Source organism: Anguilla rostrata, chromosome 17, assembly GCF_018555375.3.
Source record: "Anguilla rostrata isolate EN2019 chromosome 17, ASM1855537v3, whole genome shotgun sequence".
NCBI lineage: Eukaryota > Metazoa > Chordata > Actinopteri > Anguilliformes > Anguillidae > Anguilla > Anguilla rostrata.
This window is the reverse complement of record NC_057949.1, coordinates 600540-627902: the sequence shown is the minus strand read 5'-3', so window position 1 is coordinate 627902 and position 27363 is coordinate 600540. Positions and strand designations below refer to the sequence as shown.

Genomic DNA, 27363 nt, shown 5'->3' with positions numbered 1-27363 from the left:
TGTACATTCACATCAGCATAAGGGCTGTACATTAACATCAGCCTACGGCTGCACATTAATCAACATCGGGTGTACGTAATCATCAGCAAATGGGTTGTACACTAACCAGCTTCCGCGGGTCACATTAAATCAGCTTCAGCTACAGGCTGACATTAACTAAGCAAGCTGTACATTACTGCATGAAGTGGCCCTGTATCACATCAGACTCAAGGCTGTACATTAACATCAGCACAAGGGCTGTACATTAACATCAGCATAAGGGCTGTACATTAACATCAGCCTACGGGCTGTACATTAACATCAGCCTACGGGCTGCACATTAATATCAACATCAGGGCTGTACATTCACATCAGCATAAGGGCTGTACATTAACATCAGCATAAGGGCTGTACATTAACATCAGCATCAGCATCAGGGCTGTACATTAACATCAGCATCAGCATCAGGGCTGTACATTAACATCAGCATCCGGGCTGTACATTAACATCAGCATCAGCATAAGGGCTGTACATTCACAGCAGCATAAGGGCAGTACATTAACATCAGCATAAGGGCTGTACATTAACATCAGCATAAGGGCAGTACATTAACATCAACATAAGAGCTGTACATTAACATCAATATATTACATTACATTACATTACAGGCATTTAGCAGACACTCTTATCCAGAGCGACGTACAACAAGTGCATTGGTTCACGGTGTAGAGGTGCAAAAAAACACACTAGAGTGAAGTAAGGATCGTAGTGCCAGAAGTGACCACATCGATCAGGACTCCAACCCTGTAGAGTAACCTGTTCAGCAAACAACAATCCTACCAAGTACAAACTAGCACTGGAATCACATTTGCCTAATCAGACAAAAACAACAACAACAACAATCCTGCCAAATAAACTAACGTAATCGTATTATCCTAACTAGGTACATTGAGCTAAACTATAGGCTAGGGAGGGGTGGGGAGAGGTGCAACCTGAAGAGATGAGTCTTCAGTCTGCGTTTGAAGGTGGTAAGATTTTCTGCTGTTCTGACCGCCACGGGGAGGTCATTCCACCAGCGAGGGGCCAGGACAGACAGCAGACGGGAGCGGGAAGTACAGACGCGAAGAGGGGGAGGTGCCAAGCGTCCAGAGGTGGCAGAACGGAGAGGTCTGGCTGGTGTGTAGGGTCTGATGATCCTCTGGATGTACCCTGGTGCTGACCCCTTAGCTGCCTGGTATGCAAGCACCAAGGTCTTAAATTTGATGCGAGCCATAACAGGCAGCCAGTGGAGGTCAGTGAGCAGGGGGGTGACATGGGAATGTCTGGGGAGGTTGTAGACCAGACGCGATGCAGCATTCTGGATGAGCTGCAGGGGTCTGATGGCGGATGCTGGCAGACCAGCCAGCAGCGAGTTGCTGGACAGAACCATCGCTTGAACCAGGAGCTGGGTTGCATAGGTGGTGAGGAAGGGGCAGATTCTCCGGATGTTGTACAGGAAGAACCTGCACGTTCGACTCAACGCCGTGATGTTCTGGGAGAATATAAGGGCTGTACCTTAACATCAGCGTAAGGGCTGTACATTAACATCAGCATCAGGGCTGTACATTAACATCAGCATCAGGGCTGTACATTAACATCAGCATCAGGGCTGTACATTAACATCAGCATCAGGGCTGTACATTAACATCAGCATAAGGGCTGTACATTCACATCAGCATAAGGGCCATACATTCACATCAGCAAAAGAGGAAAAGGACATTATTTGTGGCAGTGTGTGTGACAAACTAAAGTGACAAATTGATTTGAGAGCTGTCATTCTCTACGGGATCAATACTTGGCTGGGATTACATTGTGATGGTTTTGTACTGGACATGATGAGCATGCATATTGTTCTTCTGAAGAATGATTTTTGTGGTAGACAGCAATCCAAGCATTCTTGCAATACTTCCTATTGTTGTTCACTGACACACTGGGACAAAAGGAGAACAATATGACTGAGTTGCTGTTGCTGTTGCTGTTAGCATCCCTTCTCTTGTGTGATTCATTCTGGTAGGAGAAATGTCAGACAGAAACATAAGGCCATTTCCCGAATCTCTCAGCTCATTGGTGGACAGTCGCAGTAGCCAGGCTAGACACCGGCTGGAAGACAGGCTGGTCTTCAGGGGCCTTTGAGGCACCATACAACCGATCATGTGAGCATCATATAATACTAATGGTCATTAATGTGTTCAATGGATCTCTCTTTAATTCTGTCCTGGCATTTCTATATATTTTTATATTTCATTTGATTTCATTTCAGCACATTTCAAAGGATTTTATTTCCAATTAAATGTACACTATATGACCGAAAGTATCTGGACACCCCTTAGTCTGGGGCTGTTTTTCATGGTTTGGGCTTGGCCACTTAGTGAAGGCAACTCTTAATGCTACAGCGTACAATGACATTCTAGACGATTCTGTGTTTCCCCAAAAGTTTGGTGAAGGCTTTTTCCTGTTTCAGCTTGCCAGTGCCGCTGGGCGCACTGCGAGGTCCATGTAGAAATGGTTTTGTCGAGGATGTTGTGGAAGAACTTAAGTGGCCTTCACAGTGCCCTGACTTCAACTCCATCCAACACCTTTGGAATCAATTGGAAAGCCAACTGTGAGCCAGGCCTAATCACCCAATCAGTGCCCAACCTCACTAATGCTCTTCTGGCTGAATGGAAGCAAATCCCTGCAGCAATGCTCAAACATCTAGTATAAAGCCTTTCCAGAAAAGTGGAGGTTGTTATAGCAGCAAAGGGTGGACCAACTCCATATTAATGCCCATAATTTTGGATAAGATGTTGGATGTCAGGTGTCCACATATACTTTTGGTGTCCACATACACATTTGGTCTCTCTCTTTCTCTCTCTCTCTCTCTCTCTCTCTCTCTCTCTCTCACACCAAAGCAAATGTTGCAAATAACACCACACAACTAAAAGCTTGAGGGAAAATCTCTCTCCATCTTTTCCACTTCATCTCTTTTTGTGGTTGGATTGCTGAGTCCCATGATTTTCAGCACAGCGCAGTTCACAGAGGAGCATAAAAGCAAGCAGATGCAAGAATCTGAGAACACAAAAACGTGATTTTCAACTCCCCATAAATGAGGAGGCCACATCCATTCGGACAGAACAAGATAAGGCTGAATTCAAACCGTCTTTATTTTTATTCAGACAGAACTGATCTATGGAGAAACAGCAGTGCTGTGGTTTCAGAAGAGTCTAAAGCGATTCCAGTGAAACCCAAAGACCCATTGTTCTTTATGTAATTTATGGAGGTAACACCCTAAAATGGGGGGGTGGGTGGGAGTGATATGTTTAAAAAGGGCTGTAATTCCTGCACGGTGCACCCAATATTGAGGTAATTACCCTCAAATTAAAGCAGACAGGTGGCATTTTAACCTCATACACATTATTTTATTTCAAATCTAACATGGACAACAGGGCCAAAACAGCAGTATTGTTGGCCTAGAGGGCCAGATTTGAATATTCATGGTTTAAGTCATTAAATAAGTTTTTTTTTAAAATCATTCCTTAATTCATATGAGGAAAACCTTATAGTGATTTCTATCTTCGGGCAATAGGAAATATTCTTCATAAGGCTATAATAAATACTTCATATTCATTTCTTTATGAAACAGTTACATGGCTGTTATTTAGGTTATGAAAGGTAGAATATAAATAGTTATTGAATCACCCCAAATTTATATTGGACATTGAGACTGATTCACATTTCCCCTCTGTGTAGAATTTACACAAATTTCCTGACTCAGGGTTTCTACATATTGCTAATTAGTCCAACCAGTTCAAAATCTGTGACCTGTTCTTTCACTCTAAAAGACAGATCTCCAGCACATGGTAGGCTACATTCCAGATCATACCGCTTCTACTGAGAAGGGTCACACAGACTGTGATTGAAATGAGCTAGGAAGCAAATTATCAAAGCCCGTTTTCCAAAGAGCTGCTCTCGGTTTGAAACAGATTTTTTTAATGTGAAAGGCAAGCGATCAGAGACGCACAGAGCAGCCAGGCCGTCTCATGCGGGGAAATATCAGATTAACAGCGTGGAGAAAACATTGTCTCTCTTTTCACTGTTTTGGCTGCTGGAGAAAGGCTTGTGGCCTCCAGGGAAAGAGTACACACTTTTATGTACATAGTGTTCCTTTCCCAGCCCATGTCAGGACTATTTTTAAACCCGCCCCCCAACCCCCCCCCTTGTCTGGCCTTAGGCATCATGTGAAACACAAAACCCAGGGGGGGATTCCAAGAATTTTGCAGAAGCGTGTAGTGACCCTGCAGAAATTGAGGTCAAGTAAAAAGTAAACAAAACTGACATTTTCACTGACTTATGAAACAAGCACAAGAGAAAGGGAACTTTTTATGATGGATGATAAATAATCAAATATCTCCAAGGAATGTGGTCCAATAACAATGCAGCATTAGAGCAACGTGTGCAGTCCCACTAGTTAATAACACCACTGTTATACAACTCTTCGTAATGGCCTACATATAAAGCACTATTACATAAAATTAATAAATATTATTTAACTTGCACACTATTGTGGATGTTATGTTCAGTTTAACAGAAAGTTATACTAGGTGGCTTTCAATCTTTTCATAGGATATGTTACTCTTTAGCACATTTGATTTTTTCAACATTTTCAGCTCAAGTTTTTAGCGTGTTCTTGTGGGGAAATCTATGGCAGGACAATAAAATTAACAAATGACCTTTCTCCAAACTCTCTTCAGATACAATTATCCCCTTATTCTGCAAATTATCCTCAGATAAGGTTATTCCCTTAATTACTATGCATGCTATGGAAAAGTTGTGTAAGTCGCTCTGGATAAGAGCGTCTGCTAAATGCCTGTAATGTAATAATGTAAAGCTGGACTCACATCACATTTCAGAGAATTTTATTTCCATATAAAACTCCCCTCTCTTCTCTTCTCTCTCTCTCTCTTTCAACCTCTCCTCATAGAAAGTTCAGCTACCCACTCTATGAATAATCCATGTAACGACATTTTATAACCACTAGATGTACCCAAAGTACTCTAAGAATAAACATTTTATGGCAAGTAAGTTTCCAGCCTGAGATGGTTGGTGCATCAGCAGTTTTCTTGTTTTGTACAAAAATGAATGGTTAATCTGAAGTGTAGTTCTATGAAATAATAATGTTTATATAAAATAATAATAATTCAAAGACAAGATGTTATAGCGTTCGGTGTTCGTGTACTGCCTTTGGAGGGGAAATTGTCAAAAATAGCCACCCATTTGCCACTTAAGGCAAGTTTGAATGTTGAAATGCAGGATTTTAAGTCCATCTTTTTCAATGAATGAACTTGTGTATTACAGTTATACTTACCGTCCACTAGTTACCCTGCAGAGGTCCTGAGGGAACGCCTGAACCTGCCAGTGTTGACATGCATAAAAAGTGAGAAGGAGAGCTCACTGAACTGCTTGAAGTTCCTTCAAGCACATGCCTTTGCTTTGCATTTCCTTTAATACTTACCAAGTATTCCTCAAATTGGCAAGGAGAATGTGGAATGCTGGTGTGCCCCTCCCTGTCCTGTTCCTGCTGTGTTGCTGGGCAACCGGCTGGTCTGTTTGAACCAGGCAGTTGATTGCCTACCCCATTTTCACTGCCAGTGCATGGGAACTCAAAGCCAGTGACAGAACCTGAACTTACACCTCTGCCTGCTAGCATTGTCCATGGAGAAATCAGCTAGAGACTGCGTAGCTTGTCCCAGGCTCAGATTGAAAAGGCGTGGCCTCCAGCACTAGGCCTACTTCCCAGCTGGAGATGAGCTATCAGCTGAAAGGGACGTTGCGTACAGAGGTCCTCCACTCTGTCGCAGAGAGAGCAGCTGGTCAGGTTGGCACATGAAACATAGCGATGCGCTCCACTCATCCTGTCACAGTTTTAGCCTTATTATGCCGACATTTTGCTATTCAAATCAACAAAATAATTCACCCATATGTAGCCGATATCCTTTTTACTGGGCTTCCAAGAAGTCCCAGACTATGGCTTATATGTCCCGATTGATGCTCTTTATTTTATCTTTTGTAGCCTATATGTACGTATTTATTGAAACTATCACAAGGTCTCGTCTTGACTCTTAAAGAGATTAGCAGATGATCTTTAGTAGGTATAGCTTCCTCTTCTGCAATATTAAATTGATGTAAAATGATTATGACAACACTTGTTATATTAAAACGTCATTCATAAACCTTTACAAGTGAGACAATGAATTCACTCGGCATCGATTGATAAACTTTTCAGCACCACAGTGAAGGCCAGCTCCAATTTACGACGTACCTTTGGAAGTGTCCCTTAAGGGAACTGTTAAGGTATAGTTTGGGAAACACTCGTAAAAAAGCGGTTTCCTTTTTAAAGGTATACCTTAGAAACCTTCGTAAAACGTTAAGATACATCGAAACTCGGAAACACAGCCCAGGGCCGTATTGGCGGCAGGGCACGGTCACGATGGTGCAGGAGAGCGGTAGTTTTTGTGACATCACAGACAAACATGCCAGGTCACATCCTGCTGCACTACAACCACTCTCACTGCCTGAAGGACCGTGGCAGGAAGTGGGGATCGATATAGTCGGTCTGCTCGAGGCAGCAGGCTGGGACTGCCTCTGCATTGTGACCTTAATCAGCTGCTACACAAAGGTTGCCTACATCCTTCACCACTACCTTTGCAGCCAAAACAATTTTCTGTTCGGAGGAAAAGGCATTTGCATTAACAAGCAGGGTTTTTTTTTTTTTTTTTGCATGTGTCGAATTCGACTGCAGGTTGGCCTTTCTTCTGGTCACCCTGCCATACAGGGCAGATTTGTGGGGAGCTTGGGATGTTGTTGTCACATGCACACTTTGACCAATCTTTGCCATAAAGAACTGCAGCCCCTTCAAAGTTTCCACTGCCCTCCGGCTGGCCTCTCTGAACAGTCTCTTCCTGGCTCAGTCTGTTAGATATGGACCCAAAAAAATTTGAGGAGCTGATTTAATGACAAAAAATGAACCATGGGTACAAAATAAACACGAGGCAAAAATTAAAAAGGACTAGAACTGAAAATACAAAGTAAGAGACACTAGAAAATACATGCACAAAAATAAGGCCAGAGAATCCAAGCATGAACAAGAGGGAGAATTACCAAAGGAGGAAAAGGTGAGAACAGTAAGCACACCATAAGACAAGTACAAGCTCAGGTCTTTGCTGCCCTCTGGTGGCAACAGCACCACTGACACACTCAAGCGGTGTGGAGTGTCAACCTGGGTCCTATTTCACATACGTCGCTTAAACAGATAAGAGGCCTATCTTATAATGATGATCTACTTAATAAAATTTGGGTTTACTCCATTTCACGAACGTGAATTATGATTTGATGAGTTCATCTAGGATTGAGTCATCTCAGATAACTGTGCGTACCCGCTCTGTTGTAAAGGGGAGATGACGCGCCAAAAAAGGATCTGAATCAAAGGGAGGTGACGCTGCCTTTTGGGGGACCACGTAACACACCAAAATTAATGAAGCAATATTGTTCGTGCTCTCAAACTTTAACTAGCAAATCAAACATAACCAGAGTGGACAAAATGACTGAGTAAGCCTGGGAGGTAAATTGAATAGGCCTACGTACGAAGACTTCTATCCACTTGCTTTCTGACTGTCACCACGATGAAACATTAAATTATATCATTTATTATGACTTCCCAGTGCGTGACAGCAGCTACAAAATGAGCTGGCAGCAGGTCAATCTCAAATATAAAAATATATTGCGAACATATAGCCTAGCCTCTTTATTGTAATTCTACATTTTCAGCTCGGTAATGTACTAGTTAGTGGTTAACCGCACAATAACTAGTTAGTGGTTAACCGCATTTGGAAATGCTTTGAAAACATTTATTTATTAGTGATCAGGTAAATATTAAAATTGTGAAACCCTTTTGCAAATGATATCAAATTTATCTGTGACTGATTAGAAACTTTCCTTAAATGTCCTCACCCTTGCATGGCCAGGAAATATGATGAACACACTGACATGCCTTTCGAATGCAAGGTACACTTTTCTGATTGCTTGGTACACAGTGCTTTAGGCCTGTATTTTCATTGTCTGCGGCTTTAATTATATTTCTCATTTTATTTATTTATTTTTTGTCTCTGGTTTGTTTTAATTTCCTCATTTTACTACTGCATATTGTGTCATGCTTGATAGTTTTATTTTGCTTTTATTCTTGTCCTCAAATATGATGCACCTAGCATTGTTTTATGCATGAGTCTAATTAAAAGTTTATATTTTCAGCGTCGCCAACATCATATAAAAATGTGCTGTGTGAAGAGCAGAGTACAGGGTCTGTATCATTGTTAGGTATCGCGCTTCACTCCGAGTTTGCACTGTGAACTCCGATGAACTGCTGGAGGTAATGATTCCCTCACTAACTCAGTAGCGCTCATAAAGATAACTGTCTGAGTGCCAAACGATCTTGATGGTCTCTAGAAACACGTTCCCTTCTAAGTGCTCTTCTTACAACGATGGCTGAAAATCTTTATTTTATCCCAAAATGTCAACAAACTAACTGGGTTAACACAGTTAGCCACGTTACGTGAAATGCCCAGGACCCTAATCTATGCAAAGCCCTAGTGCTGCCATATGCCTTCCACTTATTAATGATGATCTTGATTGTGTTCCAAGAGATATTGAAGTCCTTTGAAATCTTTTTATACACATCTCCTGACTTGTGTCTTTATACAACTTTATCTCAGAGTTCTTTTGAAAGCTCCTTGCTGCTCATGGTTGGTTTTTTATTACCCAGCTTACAGAAACAGTGATTCCACTCAATTCAGTTGAAAGTATTCTTCGGTTATCCACTTCAGTGACCTTCTGTGGTCTGTCAGGTTGTTTTGCTATTGCACTTTCACCAGTGCGTTCTTGCTTACTGAAAATGCTTGATTTTGACACACCAAATGTTTTGGCTATGTCTCTGATCCTGTTTTTATTTCAGGGGGATGTTTCCACCCTATGATGGTGCACTTTACTGGCAATGACATTAATTTGGTCCTCCAATGGAGAACACCACGAACGGTGAGAGAGGACAGCAACAGACTCCAAATGCACATTCCACACCGAGCATCAACTCTGTAACTTCTTTTAGCTTTCTTGTGCATGACCTAATGACTGTTCCATTACTTTCGGTTAAATGGGGGACTTTGTATGAAAAGCAATTCCTACATGGATAACCAAATATAGATGTAAATACCCTCAGATTTAAGCAGACAGACTGTACTTCATACTCAATATTCATCGTGTTATTTCAAATCCACTGTGTTGGCTTGTTCCAAGCCAAAACGAAAACTGTGTCATGCATTTCACTGTAGTATGCCAGGCAGATACAGTATAAGTGGGAAAGTGTACAGCCACCAGTGCCAGTTATTTCAAATTAAGTTCCTTCAGGATAAAGCAGCAGCTCATTTTTAAATAACGGACACCGCTGGCCGTACACGGCTCCTTACTTATATCCAGACTACTCTTAGAATAATTGCCAAGTCCTGTATTTTGTGTCAAAACCAACTCCGGTGTCTACATCTACAAAAGACATTTTCATTGGGACAGAATGCCTCTTATCATTGAGGTGTCTTTTGAATTGGAGAATAATGTGTAATGGCAGGGTATATCTATACTTATGAAGTATCGGTCACAATATATAGGACATAACCTAAGGTTTGTATTAGTATAGTCTTATCTGCAGCATGAACTTTCTGAATCCAGTCTCCACAATGGGGGAAGAGGGAGGCATTATAGGTCACATGACTGCTTGGGGTGGGGCTCCGTTCCTTTTATTTTGATTATGTGACACATTACAAATGTGAAAATTGGAAGAAAAAAAAAAAAAAAAAACAATCACAAAAGCTCTAAATCACACAACACAAATCACAGGTGATATGTCCATAGTCTAGAGCAGAGATACTTAATTCTGGCCTTCAAGATCAGTAGTACTAATGGTTATCTTTTCCTGCTGATACTCCATAGTTCAACAATGCCACTGAATGGCTAGAGTTTACACTCACCTGGTGACTCACCACTGATTGGCTAGTTTACACTCACCTGGTTGCTCACCACTGATTGGCTACAGTTTACACTCACCAGGTGCATCAGGTTTAAATCAGATTAGATGATTAGAGAGGATGAAAGAAAATCAGCAGTACTGGCCCCAGGGGCCAGATTTAAATATCTAGAGCTTTATCAAAGTGGTTACCACTTAACAAATTTGAAATTTTTTATAACTGAAGATTAACCTTCAGCAAAGAGGTTTTAGGAGTCAATAATGGAATTAAACATGTATTACTGTACTTTATTCCAAAGTGCTTCCCATTTAAAGCAGTATTTTTCCCTTTGGCCCATCACAGTGAAAACCTGGGTTCAGAGAGTCTGATATTGACTGGGTGTTGCTATATAGAGCCTGTATTTCAGTAGGGTAGCATGTTTGAAGAACAAAAAAGGATGAGTCGTTTGGGTTTCATCCGAAGGAAATGAAATGTAGCTCCACAGTGGATTTCTTTTCTTTCCCCCCTAAAAAACACTATTTCACTCAACGTTTTATTGTAATCTGTCTTGAATACAGCACTGTGGATCAATTGCATCACTTCCCATGGCTGGCGGTGAGAAGCGAGTGAGTGTCCTTTCATATATTCAGTGTGCAAAATGAAAAAGACTCCCTGAGATTCTTCCACTACTGCACATTTCTCCAGCTGCAATATACTAATTGTTGAGGCTTAATCAAGAAGTCAGTTGTTACTGCAAGATTTTCAGCTGATAACACTTCCCATGAAATTGGTGTTTGGGGAAAATGCTAAGCCATGCTCAGCTTATCAGGGGCTTCTTGTTTTAAACAGCTTTAATGGTTAATTAACTCCAGTCTCCTTAATGCATTTCCATGTGACACTGATTTATAAAAGCTGAAACACTTTAAAAAATAATAAACTTAACTGAACGCAAGAAAGACATGAGGAAAAAAGCAGACAGTGCCACATACCAGGTTACACAGGTAAAATGGCAGAGACAACGGCATGACTGACATACATCAAATAACAAACAGCAACTACACAGATGAGGCACTGCAGAATATTCTGGAACGGAGGGGGAAGGTGGGGATGGGTTAGTCCTCAAATTTCCCCTCCAGGATGCTCTGGAAGGAGAATGGCAAGAACTTGTACCCTTGGCCCACGTAAAACTTGTTCTGAAACTCCACCCTACAGGAAAACGAGAGAGGAGAAACATGCAGATTAACTTAAAATCAGGAAGAGTGAAAGTAAAACTGAGTCCAGGTGGAATTGTTTCATTGCTGTAGTCAGACAGGGACTGTTTTCTTCCACGCCATGCATGTTTAATTCAGGTTTAATGTGACGCAGGTTGTTGGCTAAACGCTGGAACAGTTCAATTCGAAGCAAACATGGATCAGCACACTACCACACATGCTCCCTGGTAGCAAAAGCGCAATATGGATCAATGCACAACATTATCTTCCAAGCGCTGGAGACAACACATACACACATGTGTATTGGCCAGTCCCTAGCAACATGGACGCTGGTCCCCAGCAGGCTCGTCCTGCTCTTAGCAGACACAGATTTAACAATACTGCAGTCTTATTGGCCAGCCCCTAGCAACATGGACGCTGGTCCCCAGCAGGCTCGTCCTGCTCTTAGCAGACACAGATTTAACTGCAGTCTCGAGTCCGTTATGGCCTCCTCGTCACGCCACATACGGACGTCTCCCCCAATCGCTACCGCTCTTGCAGAACTGAGAACAGCGAGTGCTGTTGCACAGACCAATCGAAAAATAGCTGCATGCGTCCCCAGCAGGTAGCTGCTAGCTGGCAAGAAAGACATCTGAGTGTGGGGAAAAAAAACATTTGACTATGAAAGAAAAAACACGCCGTGTCTTTGTTGCAGCGGTCTTCCTTTCCACTTGGGTTGTGTTAAACCAAAAATAAATCAAGGATTTTAGCGCCTCCTTTGCAGAGAATGGGCCGCAGGGTCACACAGGTAGTTGCGATGGTGATGACCATGGCCTTTTCATTTCATCCCGGGTTCCTTGCGCGGTGGGCCTGTGGCGCGTGTGTGTGTGTGTGTGTGTGTGCGCGGTGGGCCTGTGGTGTGTGTGTGTGTGTGTGTGTGCTAACAAAGTGGTTGTAAATCTGATATAGTACATAAAAGTTTAAATAAATCTGTCTCGTAGCAGTTAGTGACGTGTTTTCCATCACCCATCAGTGGTTGGTCCGCCAGAGAGGGTAGGCGGAGCTAACGCAACAGGCTTGCTCTTCAACTCAATTGTGAGTGTGAGAGGCGTACTGTTTTTTTTCCCGGTGTCTGCTAGCCTTGTGGAATCCTAAAAAGTTTTTGTGTAATATAAGAGGTCATATTATTTGTTGATGTAGATTTCGTATTACATTTGATGAAGTAGTTAATACAACGTTACTAACTTACATAGTTATTTGCACAGCTAACACTAGCTACCGGACCACATCAAGAAAGGAAACATTAGTTTAGACAACGTTGTGCACAGTCAGTAGCCATCTCTCATATCAGGTAACGTTGCTTTAGCTAGCTAGCTAGCTAATGTAATTAACACAATTTAATGTCAGCTAACAATTAGAAAAAACACTAGCTAACGCTACCGACCGGTACCGACTTCGCAAACCGTCTCTCGAATGCAGTGCTACCTTGTTGCAACGTAGCTAACTGAAGGCCAGTTCAGATCAATGATTCGCAATGAGACTGGATGCAACTTGCAAAATTCCAAGACATCTTATTGTAAACGTTCTAAAACTGCACTTGGCGATTTGACAAGGTGGGTCTTTTGAGACCCCAGGCAAAGGCTTCAGACGCTCTGCAACCAGTTCACACCGCTGCAATTTTCTCTGCAACATTCTAAAACCGTTTTGTCTCGTTGCGAATTTAATAATTTAAATATATTCTACAGAATCTGTGAAAGTTATTAGAAGTTGCTGTACCCCCTAGAAAGTTTGAGGTCCCCCCACATTTTCCCAGACTCATGTTGGAAACAATGCATTGGGATATTTAGCTTGTTAAATAAATGCCAACATTGATGGGACACTTCTAAGAGCTGTGTTAAAAGTATAAGATTAGTGATAATTATGAAATAAATTCAGGCTCTGAAAATTTTGGGAACCGCTGCCCTAGCCTATCAGAGACATGGGTCAGGGCACACATCTTTTTTACAGCCTATCAGAGACATGGGTCAGGGTACACATCTTTTTTACAGCCTATCAGAGACATGCGTCAGTGTACACATCTTTTTTACAGCCTATCAGAAACATAAGTACAGTTGAGGTCAAATGTTTACATAAACCTAGGCTAGATATTCAAACTCACTTTTTCACAACTCGGCATATTTCATGTTACCATACCATTTCTTTTGATAAGTCAATTAGGGCATCTACTTTATTCATATCAGAAGTCATTTTAAAACAAAGGATTAGAGACAGATTTATTTCAGCTTTAATTCACAATATCAGAATTCCAGTGGGTCAAAAGTTAACATACACCAAGTTGACTGTCTCTTTAAACAGTCTGGAAGATTCCAGAAATTGATGTAATGACTTTATAGAAGCTTCTGATTGGTCAGTTGTCATAATTAGTGAGTTAATTTGGAGTTAATTGGCACCTATGGCTGTATTTAAGGGCCTACCTTTAGAGCTTCCTTTTTGCCCTTGATACCATGGGAAAATCCAAGCAACTAAGCCAGGACCTCAGAAAAAAAATTCTGGACCTCCAAAAGTCAGGTTCCTCCTGAGGAGCAATTTCTAAAAAAAAAAAATGAAGGTACCACGAGCATCTGTACAAACAATTGTATGCAAATATAAAATTCTTGGGACCACACAGACACTGCATTGTTCAGGAAGGAGGCACAAATGAACTCCCAGGGCTGAATTAACTTTGGTCCAAAAGGTTCAACTGAACCCCAAGACAACCACCAACTGGTGAAGGAGTTTGAGGCATCACGTGCCAAAGTATCTACATCCACCATTATGAGAATCCTACATCGCCATGGCCTGAAAGACTGTCGTACAAGGAAGAAGCCCCTATTCCAAGACCGGCATAAAAAGCCAGAATGTTTTCAGGTGATCACCAGGAAGAAGACCTAACCTTTTGGAGTGTTCTCCAGTCAGATAAAAGAAAAATGTGAATGTTTGGCCATAATGATCAGCGCTATGTATGGAGTAAAAAGGGTGAGGCTTTTAATCCGAAGAACACCATCCCAAATGTGAAGCATGGGGGAGGTAGCATCATGTTGTGGGAGTGTTTGGCTGGAAAAGGGACAGGTGCACTTCAGAAAATAGATGCCAACACGGGGAAGGAGGATTATCCAGAAATACTGAAGCAACACCTCAAGGCATCAGCTAGAAAGTCTAACTTGGTAGCAACTGGGTCTTCCAGCAGGACAATAATCCTAAGCATACCTCCAAAGTTGTACCAAAATGGCTTAAAGACAACAAAGTGAAAGTATGCAAGTGGCCATCACAAAGCCCTGACCTGAATCCCACAGAAAGTTTCTGGACTGAACTGAAAAAGTGTGTCCGAGCAAGGAGGCCCACAAGCTTTACTGAGTTACACCAGTTCTGTCAGGAGGAATGGGCAAAAGATTTCCGGCAAAGTATTGTGAGAAGCTTGTGTAGGTTTTCACTCCAGCCCTAACAAAGCACACCTCATTCAACAGTTAGAAATCTTGTTGAGCTAATAATTTGTAGAATCGGGCATGCGAAATTAGGATTGGAATGAAAACTTACAGGACGATAGGTCTCCAGGAGCAGGGTTGGGCAGCCCTGACCTACAGGATGATAGATCTCCAGGAGCAGGGTTGGGCAGCCCTGACCTACAGGATGATAGATCTCCAGGAGCAGGGTTGGGCAGCCCTGACCTACAGGATGATAGATCTCCAGGAGCAGGGTTGGGCAGCCCTGACCTACAGGATGATAGATCTCCAGGAACAGGGCTAGGCAGCCCTCATCTAAAGCAGTCTCATGCAGTCACCTTATTTATGGTTATCACTTTTAAACGGAATATGAACAAATATTTGTGCGGGGGTTTAAACAGAAATCTCTTTCTCATGTTGCCTGAAAATTCAGGTCAAGCTGGTTTAAGATGTGTTTTCAACACTTTTAGCTGGTCAACCAGCTGAGCACCCCCTCTTTGGCCAGCTAGTCCACCAGTTTGACCACCAGCTTACCTTACCAGCTTAACCAGCTTTGTCCAGCCACAGACCAGCTCTGACCAGCCACAGAGTAGCTCTGACCAGCTCAAACCATCTTAAGCCAGCTCAGATTCCCAGCTGGTCTTAGCTGGAATTTTCAACATGGCAGGTAGGTCAGCTCTCAAATTCTCGCCTCCAAGCTGGTCGTTCCCTGTGAGAGACCTGCCGAATGCTCTCCTCAGATCTGGTGTCACATTCCAGGGACTGGAACCCCACAGGCCTTCCCAAATGGGAAGCTGATCCCAGGCTATATTTAGACCTCGCTTCAAACTGCAAAATGACCTTTCATCAAGGAAATGGAAAGCGGTAAGGGAGTCTGTCTGGGAGCGCGGACACCGCCATCACGCGCCAGTGGGGGGCTGCTGGGTCACTTTTTTACATTTTATCTAAATTATGTTTACATTAAACTGAACAAATGAGCAGAGAAACAACAAATCCAGATGCTTCCATACAGATGTACTGCATGATACAATTAACCATGTAACATCATATCATTCTCTGTGGTATGTACAAAAAAGCTGAGGCCAGCTGACTTTGATTTTGGATCAAGACGGCGAGAGAAAAAGTCCACTTTTCCCCTTAGAGAGAAGGGTCACTGCAAATCAATACAAAGTTATTCTAAGCGATCACCTTTTTCCTGTGATGAAACATTTCTATCCTGATAGGAGTGGTCTCTTCCAGGATGACAATGCCCCCATCCGCAGCGAACGAGTGGTCACTGAACGGTTTGATGAGCATGAATATTATGTCAATCATATACTATAGCTTTCGCAGTCACCAAATGTCAACCCAATTGAACACCTATGGGAGATTTTGGACCGAAGTGTTAGACAGCGTTCTCTACCACCACCTTCAGCACACCAAATGAAGGAATATATTTTGGAAGAATGGTGTTCCATCCCTCCAGTAGAGTTCCAGACCCGGCTCTGCTCCACCTATACCCCGGCTTTATTCCGATCATTATAATAAATTGATGAACTTCATGGCATGTAAATAACGGTAAAGTTAAGGCCAGTTCAGATCAATGATTCGCAACGAGACAAAACGGTTTTAGAATGTTGCAGAGAAAATTGCAGCGGTGTGAACTGGTTAGTTGCAGAGCGTCTGAAGCCGTTGCCTGGGGTCTCAAAAGACCCACCTTGTCAAATCGCCAAGTGCAGTTTTAGAACGTTTACAATAAGACGTCTTGGAATTTTGCAAGTTGCATCCAGTCTCATTGCGAATCATTGATCTGAACTGGCCTTCAGTTAGCTACGTTGCAACAAGGTAGCACTGCATTCGAGAGACGGTTTGCAAAGTCGGTACCGGTCGGTAGCGTTAGCTAGCGTTTTTTCTAATTGTTAGCTGACATTAGATTATGTAAATTACATTAGCTAGCTAGCTAGCTAAAGCAACGTTACCTGATATGAGAGATGGCTACTGACTGTGCACAACGTTGTCTAAACTAATGTTTCCTTTCTTGATGTGGTCCGGTAGCTAGCGTTAGCTGTGAAAATAACTATGTAATTTAGTAACATTGCATTAACTACTTCATCAAATGTAATACGAAATCTACATCAACAAATAATATGACCTCTTATATTACACAAAAACTTTTTAGGGTTCCACAAGGCTAGCAGACACCGGAAAAAAAACAGTACGCCTCTCACACTCACAATTGAGTTGAAGAGCAAGCCTGTTGCGTTAGCTCCGCCTACCCTCTCTGGCGGATCAATCACTGATGGGTGATGGAAAACACGTCACTAACTGTGCGCCGCTTGTGATTTTTTCCCGGGAACGTTGCCACAGACACCCAGTTCTTTAATCATAAATTATAATAATAACAATATAAATTAATATAATAATAGGCTCAATCACCATTGTGTTACCTAATTCAGCGATATATAGTGACTTAACAGACATTTATTTTAATGAAAATCTTTGAGATTGCCACTATAAGTCAATCAGGGTATCTACTTTATTTCCATAAGAGGTAATTTCAAAATAATAGCTACGAGACAGATTTATTTAAACTTTTATGTACTATATCAGATTTACAACCACTTTGTTAGCACACACAATAAACACACACCACAGGCCCACCGCGCACCCGCACACACACACACACCACAGGCCCACCGCGCGCACACACACACCACAGGCCCACCACGCACACCCGCACACACACACACCACAGGCCCACCGCGCACACACACACACACACACACACACACCACAGGCCCACCGCGCACACACACTAAACACACACCACAGGCCCACCGCGCACCCGCACACGCACACACCACAGGCCCACCGCGTGCGTGCGCACACACACACACACACACCACAGGCCCACCACGTGCGCACACACACACGCACACACACACACTAAACACACACCACAGGCCCACCGTACACACACACACACACACACACCACAGGCCCACCGTGTGCGCACACACACGCGCACACACACACTAAACACACACCACAGGCCCACCGTACACACACACACACACACCACAGGCCCACCGTGTGCGCACACACACACTAAACACACACCACAGGCCCACTGTACACACACACACTAAGCACACACCACAGGCCCACCGTACACACACACTGAACACCCACCACAGGCCCACCGTACACACACACGCTGAGGACCATATCTATACAAGGAAAACTGAAGAGCACATTTACAGAAACACATTCTTTTCAAAACTGTCTTACAGAAAAACAGCGGTAGTCAGACTGCTGACAGAATTTTCTGGGCAGACCGACTGGAAAAGGTGTTGGCGTTCAGACAGAGGCATTTACAGCGTTATCCGGCTGCAGAAAACCTCCCTGTGGTGACACACCCAGGCCACGTAAGGCCAGGCCATAAACCCAGCTGTTCAAAGTTCTCAACTTCTCCTGCAGGGGGAGCCAGAGAGCTGGAGTCACAGGCATCTGTCAGGAGCAAAATTTATTCTCTGAATAAACTGCAAATCTTTCGTCTCTGTCTGCAAAAGGCCATTTGAAGTGATGATTTCACTGGGATACATCAACCTCTTCCTGCCACTTAAATCATGGGTGTTAGAATCCAGTTCCAGAGAGCCACAGTATTTCCTGCTTCTCAGTGCATTTCAGCAACAGTGATTTATTCAAGCTGCTGATTGGCTACAGATCCACACACCAGGAATGGTGCCTTAACTGGATGAGCCACCCACCAAGCCCCTTGGTCCTTTATTTTAATTTAGAAATCTTTTAATCACAGTTCTTGCTGATTGGCTGTCATATCAATACCCAATAGAGGGTATGCACATGACGTCACAGTAGGTGCAAGTCACTGCGGTTACACACACCGAGTGGCAGAAAGACTACTGAGTGGCAGCGTTAGCGTTCAGCTTGCATGCCGTGAAAACACAAAAAACACATCTAAAATGGGAAAGAGCTGTTGTGCGATTGACTGTACAAATAGATTCAACAAGAAATTGGAGCTATCTTTTTACAGACTGCCGAAAGCTAAAGAAAAGAGAAGCAAATGGATTGCTGCAATTCGCAGAAACAACTGGAATCCAGGCACCAAAACATGGATTTGCGGTTGTCATTTTGTGTCAGGTATGTTGGATTTTTGGGTAAAATCATACCTTACGTTATGTAGGCTAGTGTATTGACAAATCATCAATTAAATATTTAGCATCTTTTATTTATATTCTGTGTAACTGTAAAGTTTTTGTCAGCATTTATTAAAAAACATCCATGATGATGAGCCTTGTGTTTTACAAACAAAGGGGGGATGGTTAGATAATAATTTATATGCTTGGCTAGCTAATACTAAGGTATTAGTAAGGTATTATTAAGCTCCGATTTCTTGTTGAATGTCCATGGACCACTGGTTCTTTGGTAAGTTGTAAGGATCACTATCGAGTCCAACTGCCTTTAATTTAAGCAGATAATCGTTTGTTCTACTCCCGGTTTTGCAGTTTCCTCTACTAAAGGCAGCCATGTGGCAGCATGTTTTGCCACTCAGTCCGACTGAGGGGGCGTATTCCGGGTGGGAATGTGACGTCAATGCATACCCTCTATACAGATCAGAGATTGTTTTTTTTCCATGAAATATTTCACGTGGCCTCTGACGTTTGATTGCATACTACCACTGGTACAATAAAAAAAGATGAAAAATAGCCAATACACCGCATGGCAGTGATTATTCTTACTACGCTTAAAAAAGACACGATTAGCTATATCGGCAGCCCTAATCTGAACTCAGGAAACTCATGAAATGGCAGTATGAAATGCATCCGGTAAGCTGCCTCTGGCAAAGCCTGATATAGCTCAGTGCTGGGACCATGGTTATTACAATGTTATTACAGCGAACATGTCAACAATCTTATTTTTTATATCTGCAAAAGATAGGCCTAATTCAAAAACACAGAGCTCTTACATGTAATAATTAGAGAGCATTCCAGAGTTTCACCAAATATCAGCAAAACTCTGGAATGTAGGCAAGGAGGATTCCACCCTTGTGTCTTAAGATTGTAAAATGAATCATATATACATGTCAATCAAGCAATTTTGTGTTTCACAGACATAGATTAAACTTAGTTCTGAATAAAAGTTAAGTTTTTGTATGAAGAATCACCACTCAAAATAAAATTAAGACTAGGCTTAATTGATGTCTGTGAAACTGGCACTATAAGACGTTCTGATAATGCTGGCCCCACACTAGAGGATAATTGGGCCGATTTTGTGCCCGATTCGCTCTTCCCGACAATCGCGGGGGCGTTCCTGATCCAAGGCTAATCTGAACCGATTATCTGCCCAAATGATCCTGTAGTGTGAGGGGTTTACAGACATAATCTTAATGTTACCGACTGGATGGGAGTGTCCCCGATCTCGACTTGAAATCCTGTAGTGTGAAAGGAACAGCGATGGAATATTGAGCAGAAATCCGCAATAGCCAATGAGAGTGAGCTGACCGGGAAGCGCCACCAACCAACTTTTTTTCGGCTTCCCAAAACCGAAGTTCTCTGCGGACGATATTGTTTTATACTCGATGCGGTTAGGCAACTGCACATAGCAACAAAAGTATCAATATTATTGTATTATGTATATATGTAATTATTGTAACGTTGCCAGCAGTGCGGTCTCCATGGAGACGGGGAATCAGCTTGTGGAAATAAAAAAGTCCCTGGAATCGCCACTCTGAAATCGTTTAGTATAAACGCCAAGTGTGTGGTCCTTCCTCTTGACCGAATCGTCTGGTGTGTGCGTTCTTACGATTAAAATATTAAAAATCGGTTAAATCTGGTCTCCCACGTTTTTAAAATCGGTTAAGATTTGAAAATCCTCTAGTGTGCACCAGGCTTAAGTGAACGCAGCCTTTTCCACGTTTCGCTTGCCTTAAGCTCCCATAATTCATTGCAAAAGTCACTGTTTGAGAGATGGTGAAATTCTTGATGGCAAGTGTACTATAAATTTACAAATAGGAAAAAACACAACAGGAGAATTTCAACAGGAGAAACTAAAGGTTTGACCTTTAACACACATGTGAAGCTACATTTGGCATAGATTGTGTCCAGAGTTTTATATAAGTAAGATGGAAGCTGCAGGGCTATCCCAGCCGTTTTACAGGGCTAGGGTTAGGGTTAGCGCTCACCAGTGCAGGCGGAGAGCGTGCAGGAAGGCCGAGAGCCCCTCCATGATCAGCAGGATGCAGACGGTCAGGGTGGCGAAGGCCAGGAAGATGAAGGACAGGACGATGAAGCCCAGGAAGCTCCGGAACGATAGGCCGATGTGCATCACCATGGACCACAGCACCTCCGACAGCTCTGTGTTCCCAAACAGACCAGACAAAGCAGTCACTCGCTGATCGTCCAGAAATTTATACCATTCAGCTCAGCTGCTGCGACCCCTGACCCTCTGTAGCGGAAAGAGCTGTGGGGTAAACTGACAAATGACCAAGCAGCGCATCCAATCACCACACGCTAGACACCAGACACAGGACAGGGGAAACTGCAGCACAATGGGACAGAGGACAGGGGCAACTGCAGCACAGCGGGACAGAGGACAGGGGCAACTGCAGCACAGTGGGACAGAGGACAGGGGCAACTGCAGCACAGTGGGACAGAGGACAGGGGCAACTTCAGCACAGCAGGACAGAGGACAGGGGACGGGGGCAACTGCAGCACCACCCAACGCAGAGCAGCCCCCACCTGGGAGATGCATGGCAGACATTGTGTGCCATGGTGGTCATCAGCACATCAGCACTGGTGGAGAGGGAGGGAATCGACCAGCCAGTTACACTGAGGCTCGACTCAGTGGCAGGCTGTGAATTTGTGTAGAACACCAGGGACCACCCCTATTACTTATAATACTGTGCCCTGGGATCTTTAGTGACTGCAGTCCTTCTGCGTTTCCCACAGTGCAGTGCCTGCAGAGTAGAGGACTCACGTGCGTGGGCCAGGCTCAGAGCCCAGAGCCGCAGGTAGGAGGCGGTGTTGGAGATGCAGCCCAGGCAGTACTCGATGGTGTGGATGGCCTGATGCACCGCCACGTCTCCAAAGTTAAACTGCAGAACAGAAGTAATACAGTCAGTACTGGGTCCCTGCCGAAACAGAGCAGACATCAGTACTGGGTCCCTGCTGAAACAGAGCAGACATCAGTACTGGGTCCCTGCTGAAACAGAGCAGACATCAGTACTGGGTCCCTGCTGAAACAGAGCAGACATCAGTACTGGGTCCCTGCTGAAACAGAGCAGACATCAGTACTGGGTCCCTGCCGAAACAGAGCAGACATCAGTACTGGATCCCTGCTGGAACAGAGCAGACATCAGTACTGTCAGCACTGGGCACCTGCTGAAATGAAATGGCAGATTCTACTACTCTATAGCCCCTATAGCCCTGTCCACTGCACAAAACAGTTCAGGAACAATCCGGGCTCAGAACTATCGGGACCCTTGGTAATTATCTCCGCCAGGCGGAGCCTGGAGTGGGTCATGCATTTGGTTGCGTGTGTTTGTGCGCGTGTGTGTGTGTGTGTTTGTGTCTCTGTCCGAAGCGAATCTCGCATACTACTGGGCTGATCATTTGTTGTGCATGCTGACAGCAGGCCAAGGACCTGAATTCTCGAATGTTTTGCAAATTGGTCAACGACAAGTATTTTATTTAAATTAATTTCCATCATTGTTGTCCATTGAAATAGATTGAGTGCTAACTCCTAACCGGCCGCTAGGGGCCGCAAGTGATCAACAACTGCTTCCGTTTGGAATGCCTGGCGAAGATCTGCACTCTACTGAGTGCACTCTTCTAGTTCTCAGAATGCATCTGGTTTGTTTCCATTGAACTACAAGAATTGTGACAATGGGAATTTGGAAGGAAGTGGCAAGCCTGGCTACGTTCGATACTGGGTAAAAATCCAGCTCAGATGACTTAGCAGGGTTTTTTAAATAAGTACACGATAGCATCAAATTGCAAGCAACAACATCACAGGTTTTACATAAGTTATGGACATGGGTTTACATTTTGTTCCCTGCAAGTTTACAGCTGTGGTGTTACTGACATATCTAAGGCACCACTTAAACCAATGTGTCAAATGCATTAACATTTGCTAGCTTCAAAGAAATCTCTGTACACTGAGTTCTTTCCTGAATTAGCCTACCTGCTAAAGCAGCATACGACTGACTGAATGATAGCAAACAGTAGTCAAGTTATTTTTCTCCCTATGATCATTTACAATAGTAATTTAGTAAAGTTAGGTACTGGTAACAAAATGCAACAAAAACACAGGCATGTCCATACTATATAGCAGTGTTTTTCAACCCTGGTCCTGGGGACCCATTGCCCTGCATGTTTTAGATGTCTCCCTGCTTCAACACACCTGATTCAAATGAATGGGTCGTCATGAGGCTTCTGCAGAGCTTGATGATGACCCATTCATTTGAATCAGGTGTGTTGGAGCAGGGAAACATCTAAAACATGCAGGGCAATGGGTCCCCAGGACCAGGGTTGAAATACACTGCTATACAGACATGTTTTAACTTTGCTGGAATAATATTTTAACCAGCCATAGCATAATGGTTTCTGTTTTCCGGACACGTACCTCAGACAAAACTGGTTCTGTTGCATATCCTTAAAGCAGACCATTGAATGTTTTAAAGCACCAAAAGGGCCACCTATTCTGCTATATTTCTTTGCATACAAAGTCCGTATTTGTGACATCCCCAACGTTATTGACTATACCGTGGAAAAGCTTACTTTGATTGTTGGTGATCATGTCAAGTCATATTTGTATGTTTCATTTTGTAAGCCTGTCCTAAATTTATTTCTTTCAGATTTGTCAAATAATTTGTAGCTACTGGTTATTTTAAAATGGCGGTTGGTTTCCTTGGATTCACAGGAAGTCTGCTTTTCACACATCTATGTACAGGACCGCTAGATCCACCCCATAGTTCTTGGTATATTTTTTGGTACCTCTCTAGATCGGCAGTGAAATTTAGTTCCAAGAACTCATTTACAGTACACTTCTGCAGGAAAAACCCATCCAGAACCCCTGATCATGGGTTCATGGTACAGTACGGTATGGTATGGTACGGTACGGCAGGGGAAAAGGGGGCTTGTGGGGTTTCAGGTTCAGGTTACCTACACTATGACGGAGGTCTCAACATCACAGGACTAGAAGACTGGAAAGGACTGGAGTATGAGACAGGACATGTCATGGCACAACGAAGCGGTCTTTGCTTTTTCATAATAAACAAAACCTTCAAGAAATATTTTTGTGTAAAAAAATTAATTCAAAATTGAGGGAATCCCTTTCTCTCAGATAACATTAGGCTCAAACACTACCAATTCAACAATTTAATTAGTCTAATTAATTATTTCTTCCAGACCACTGCTTGAAATTAGCATCAAACATAAAATTGAAAGAAAAACTTGAACAAAACAATTGTATGTAGATAAAACTTCGATAAAATTGAGTCTTCAACCCAACAGACAGTCAGATCTGGAGAGCTAGTTGAAGCTGGAGGTAAGCTTTGACAGGCAGGGAGCTGAACGGTTCTTACAGGGGGCGAGGGCACACAGCATGACTAATTCAGGAACTGCACCCCTCACCCCCACCACCCCCAACTGTCAGGCTCATGCCGGCGTCTGGCAGTGAAGACAGATTCCACGTTCCATTCAGTGCTTCTCTCACAAACACTCTTTGGGCTAAATATGAGACCTCAGAAAGGTCAGAGTCAACAGAGTAAACCCTACATACACAGTACCTCTATCACCAGCTCAGAGCTATGACTCCACACTCTCCACACTCTCCACACTCATCACAATCTCCACACTCACCACACACCACTCATCACACTCACGCTCTTCACACTCTTCACAATCTTCACACTCATCACACTCATCACACTCATCACACTCAACACAATCTCCACACTCTCCACACTCACCACAATCTCCACACTCACCACACACCACTCATCACACTCACGCTCTTCACACTCATCACAATCTTCACACTCATCACACTCAACACAATCTCCACACTCATCGCACTCTCCACACTCACCACTCTCATCACACTCACCACAATCTCCTCACTCTTCACACTCTCCACAATCTCCACACCCATCACACTCTCATCACACTCAACACAATCTCCACACTCACCACTCTCATCACACTCACCACAATCTCCTCGCTCTTCACACTCTCCACAATCTCCACACTCATCACACTCTCCACACTCACAACACTCTCCACAATCTCCACAATCACAACACTCTCCACAATCACAACACTATACTGCATCAGGAGCCGTTTTAGGTGTAACATTCACTGCCAGCTGCCATTTTATATGATATCTTGGATATGAGAGGTGGGTAGCTCCAAGAACAGGTCAGTATAGCTGTGGTTCTGTCTGCTGGCTGCAGGGGGCGCACTGTATCTAAACATCCATGTACCACAGGTCAAATTCACCCACAGACTATACAAAAATATGGACAAAGTCACAGTGAAGTCACCCATTGACTCTCCATGGGCTAGGTGAAAAGGGTTTTGAAGCCTGGGAAATGTAGTTCATGGGTGCCGCCATAATATACAAAGTGGAGCCAGACACGGCGCAGTAGGGACTTGAAGTCCAGTCGTCCGCTAAGCGTGCGAGATACAGTGACTCGGTAGTAGGGATGTGACGGTACTCTCAACTGACGGTATGGTTCGTATCATGATACAGAGCACACGGTACGGTACAATCTCGTCCCCAGAGGGCATGGCTTCGTTCCTCTTGCTGGTAGCAAATGCAAGGAGTGAGGAGTCTCTGGGGAGGCGAGTGTGTACGGTTTGTAATAATGGATAATAAATGGATAATAATCAAACATTACTTTTAAGTGTGCTGTTTATTTTCAACAAGACATTTTTTTTTTTTTTTACATGTCTCAAAGAAGTACTATTTTATCGACTACATTTTATGAGAAAACGATGTATCTACTTAGCCAATGTATATCAGATAGCACTTTCTCTTTCAAGCAGCCATTAGAACAAGTCACGGTAAAGAAATCAGCATCCAGGGCTAAAACAACCCATTTTGGGAAATTTAGTAAAATAAAATTGCCATATCAAACACATTCTTTCAAACTAAATGGCTTAGAATAAAATTGAAACAAAAACATTTTATTAAAAATAGGGAAAGAAAGTGCTTGGTTCTTTGGCTATTAAAAAGGCTGCTCTATGACAAGTTTTTTTTTTAAGAAACAACAATATTTCCACGTTTTCAGGAGGAGCTGAGACCTTTTAGCTGAAACGATGTCCCGCAGCTGAGAAAACTTGTTAGCTTGGAATTGAAGTGGCTGGAATAGATAGAAAAGCTTCTGCGAGTGGGACAAGCAGTGGGAACTTTCCGCTGTTGTCTCTCCACCATTGTAGCGGACTTTTGTCTAGAGGGAGAGCAACGCCTTCCCCGTACCGACTAACTTCTTCGTTGATTGCGTTGTCGCGGTCTTCTACTTGTACTATTACTCCGTGGCAAAATTCTCTGTCTATAGCCTACTTTGAAGCTGGAAAACTAAATGCAATTAAAATAAAATAATGTGCTAATATGAACTGCGGTTTGCCTGTTTTCAATTTCGGTACGAACCGTCAGCTGTTTTCGGTACGATTTTTCGGTGCACAGGATTTTTTCACACCCTTACTCAATACTGATGCAAACTGTCCCTGATTCAAATAGAACAATAACTTAACAAAACGGCATATGGGGAGACAATATGGCCACTGGGGGAAACGCAGGCTGGTTTTGGCCGCTGGGGGAAACGCAGCCGTTGGCCTGGTGAAGCAGGCCAGTTTGGGCTGGGTGAACGAGGCCAGTTTGGCGCTGGGTGAAACGCAGGCTGGTTTTGGCCGCTGGGGGAAACGCAGGCTGGTTTTGGCCACTGGGGGAAACGCAGGCTGGTTTTGGCCTCTGGGTGAAACGCAGGCCGGTTTTGGCCATGGGGGAAACGCAGGCCAGTTTTGGCCATGGGGGAAACGCAGGCCAGTTTTGGCCATGGGGGAAACGCAGGCCAGTTTTGGCCATGGGGGAAACGCAGGCCAGTTTTGGCCGCTGAGTGAAACGCAGGCAGGTTTTGGCCGCTGGGTGAAACGCAGGCAGGTTTTGGCCATGGGGGAAACGCAGGCAGGTTTTGGCCGCTGGGGGAAACGCAGGCCAGTTTTGGCCGCTGGGTGAAACGCAGGCCAGTTTTAGCCATGAGGGAAACGCAGGCAGGTTTTGCTCGCTTGGACTCACCTCCTCCTCCTCCTCAGAGGGCTCAGACAGCTGGTCGTGCTGGATAATCTCAGCCTCGTCATCCGTAGGCCCATTCCCGACCCGTATCCCGCCGAAATTCTGAGTGCCCTGTCGCACAGAGACAGGCTTGTACACCCAGCAGTCACAACCCGCTTTCATACCCGCTTACGACCTAAACATTTTCACCCCAGGTTTAAAAATGCAACAAACTTTTATTTACAAAAGCAGGTACTGAAACAAAGCTTCAGCAAGGCATGAGATGTTATTTTCATGAGCCTTGTATTCAGAGTTCAGAACTGAACAATGTCAAAAACTGTTACAGGCTTGAGAAGGTGCAATATAAATCCCGAAATTCCA

General features: G+C 43.6%; 1 protein-coding gene across 2 annotated transcripts in view; it reads right to left on the bottom strand.

Annotated features, from left to right (window-relative positions):
• Positions 1–9817: 9817 nt before the first annotated feature.
• The window catches only part of LOC135244225 (V-type proton ATPase 116 kDa subunit a 1-like), a 44820-nt gene continuing 27274 nt past the window's right edge, over positions 9818–27363 (bottom strand). For both annotated transcript variants that reach the window (XM_064316534.1, XM_064316535.1), the window contains exons 18-21: positions 27007–27114; positions 21685–21802; positions 20891–21062; positions 9818–11246 (exon numbers count right to left, since the gene is read on the bottom strand). In XM_064316534.1, the coding sequence (XP_064172604.1) occupies positions 11153–11246; positions 20891–21062; positions 21685–21802; positions 27007–27114 (492 nt within the window). In that variant the 3' untranslated portion in view covers positions 9818–11152. The remainder of the gene's footprint in view (positions 11247–20890; positions 21063–21684; positions 21803–27006; positions 27115–27363) is intronic.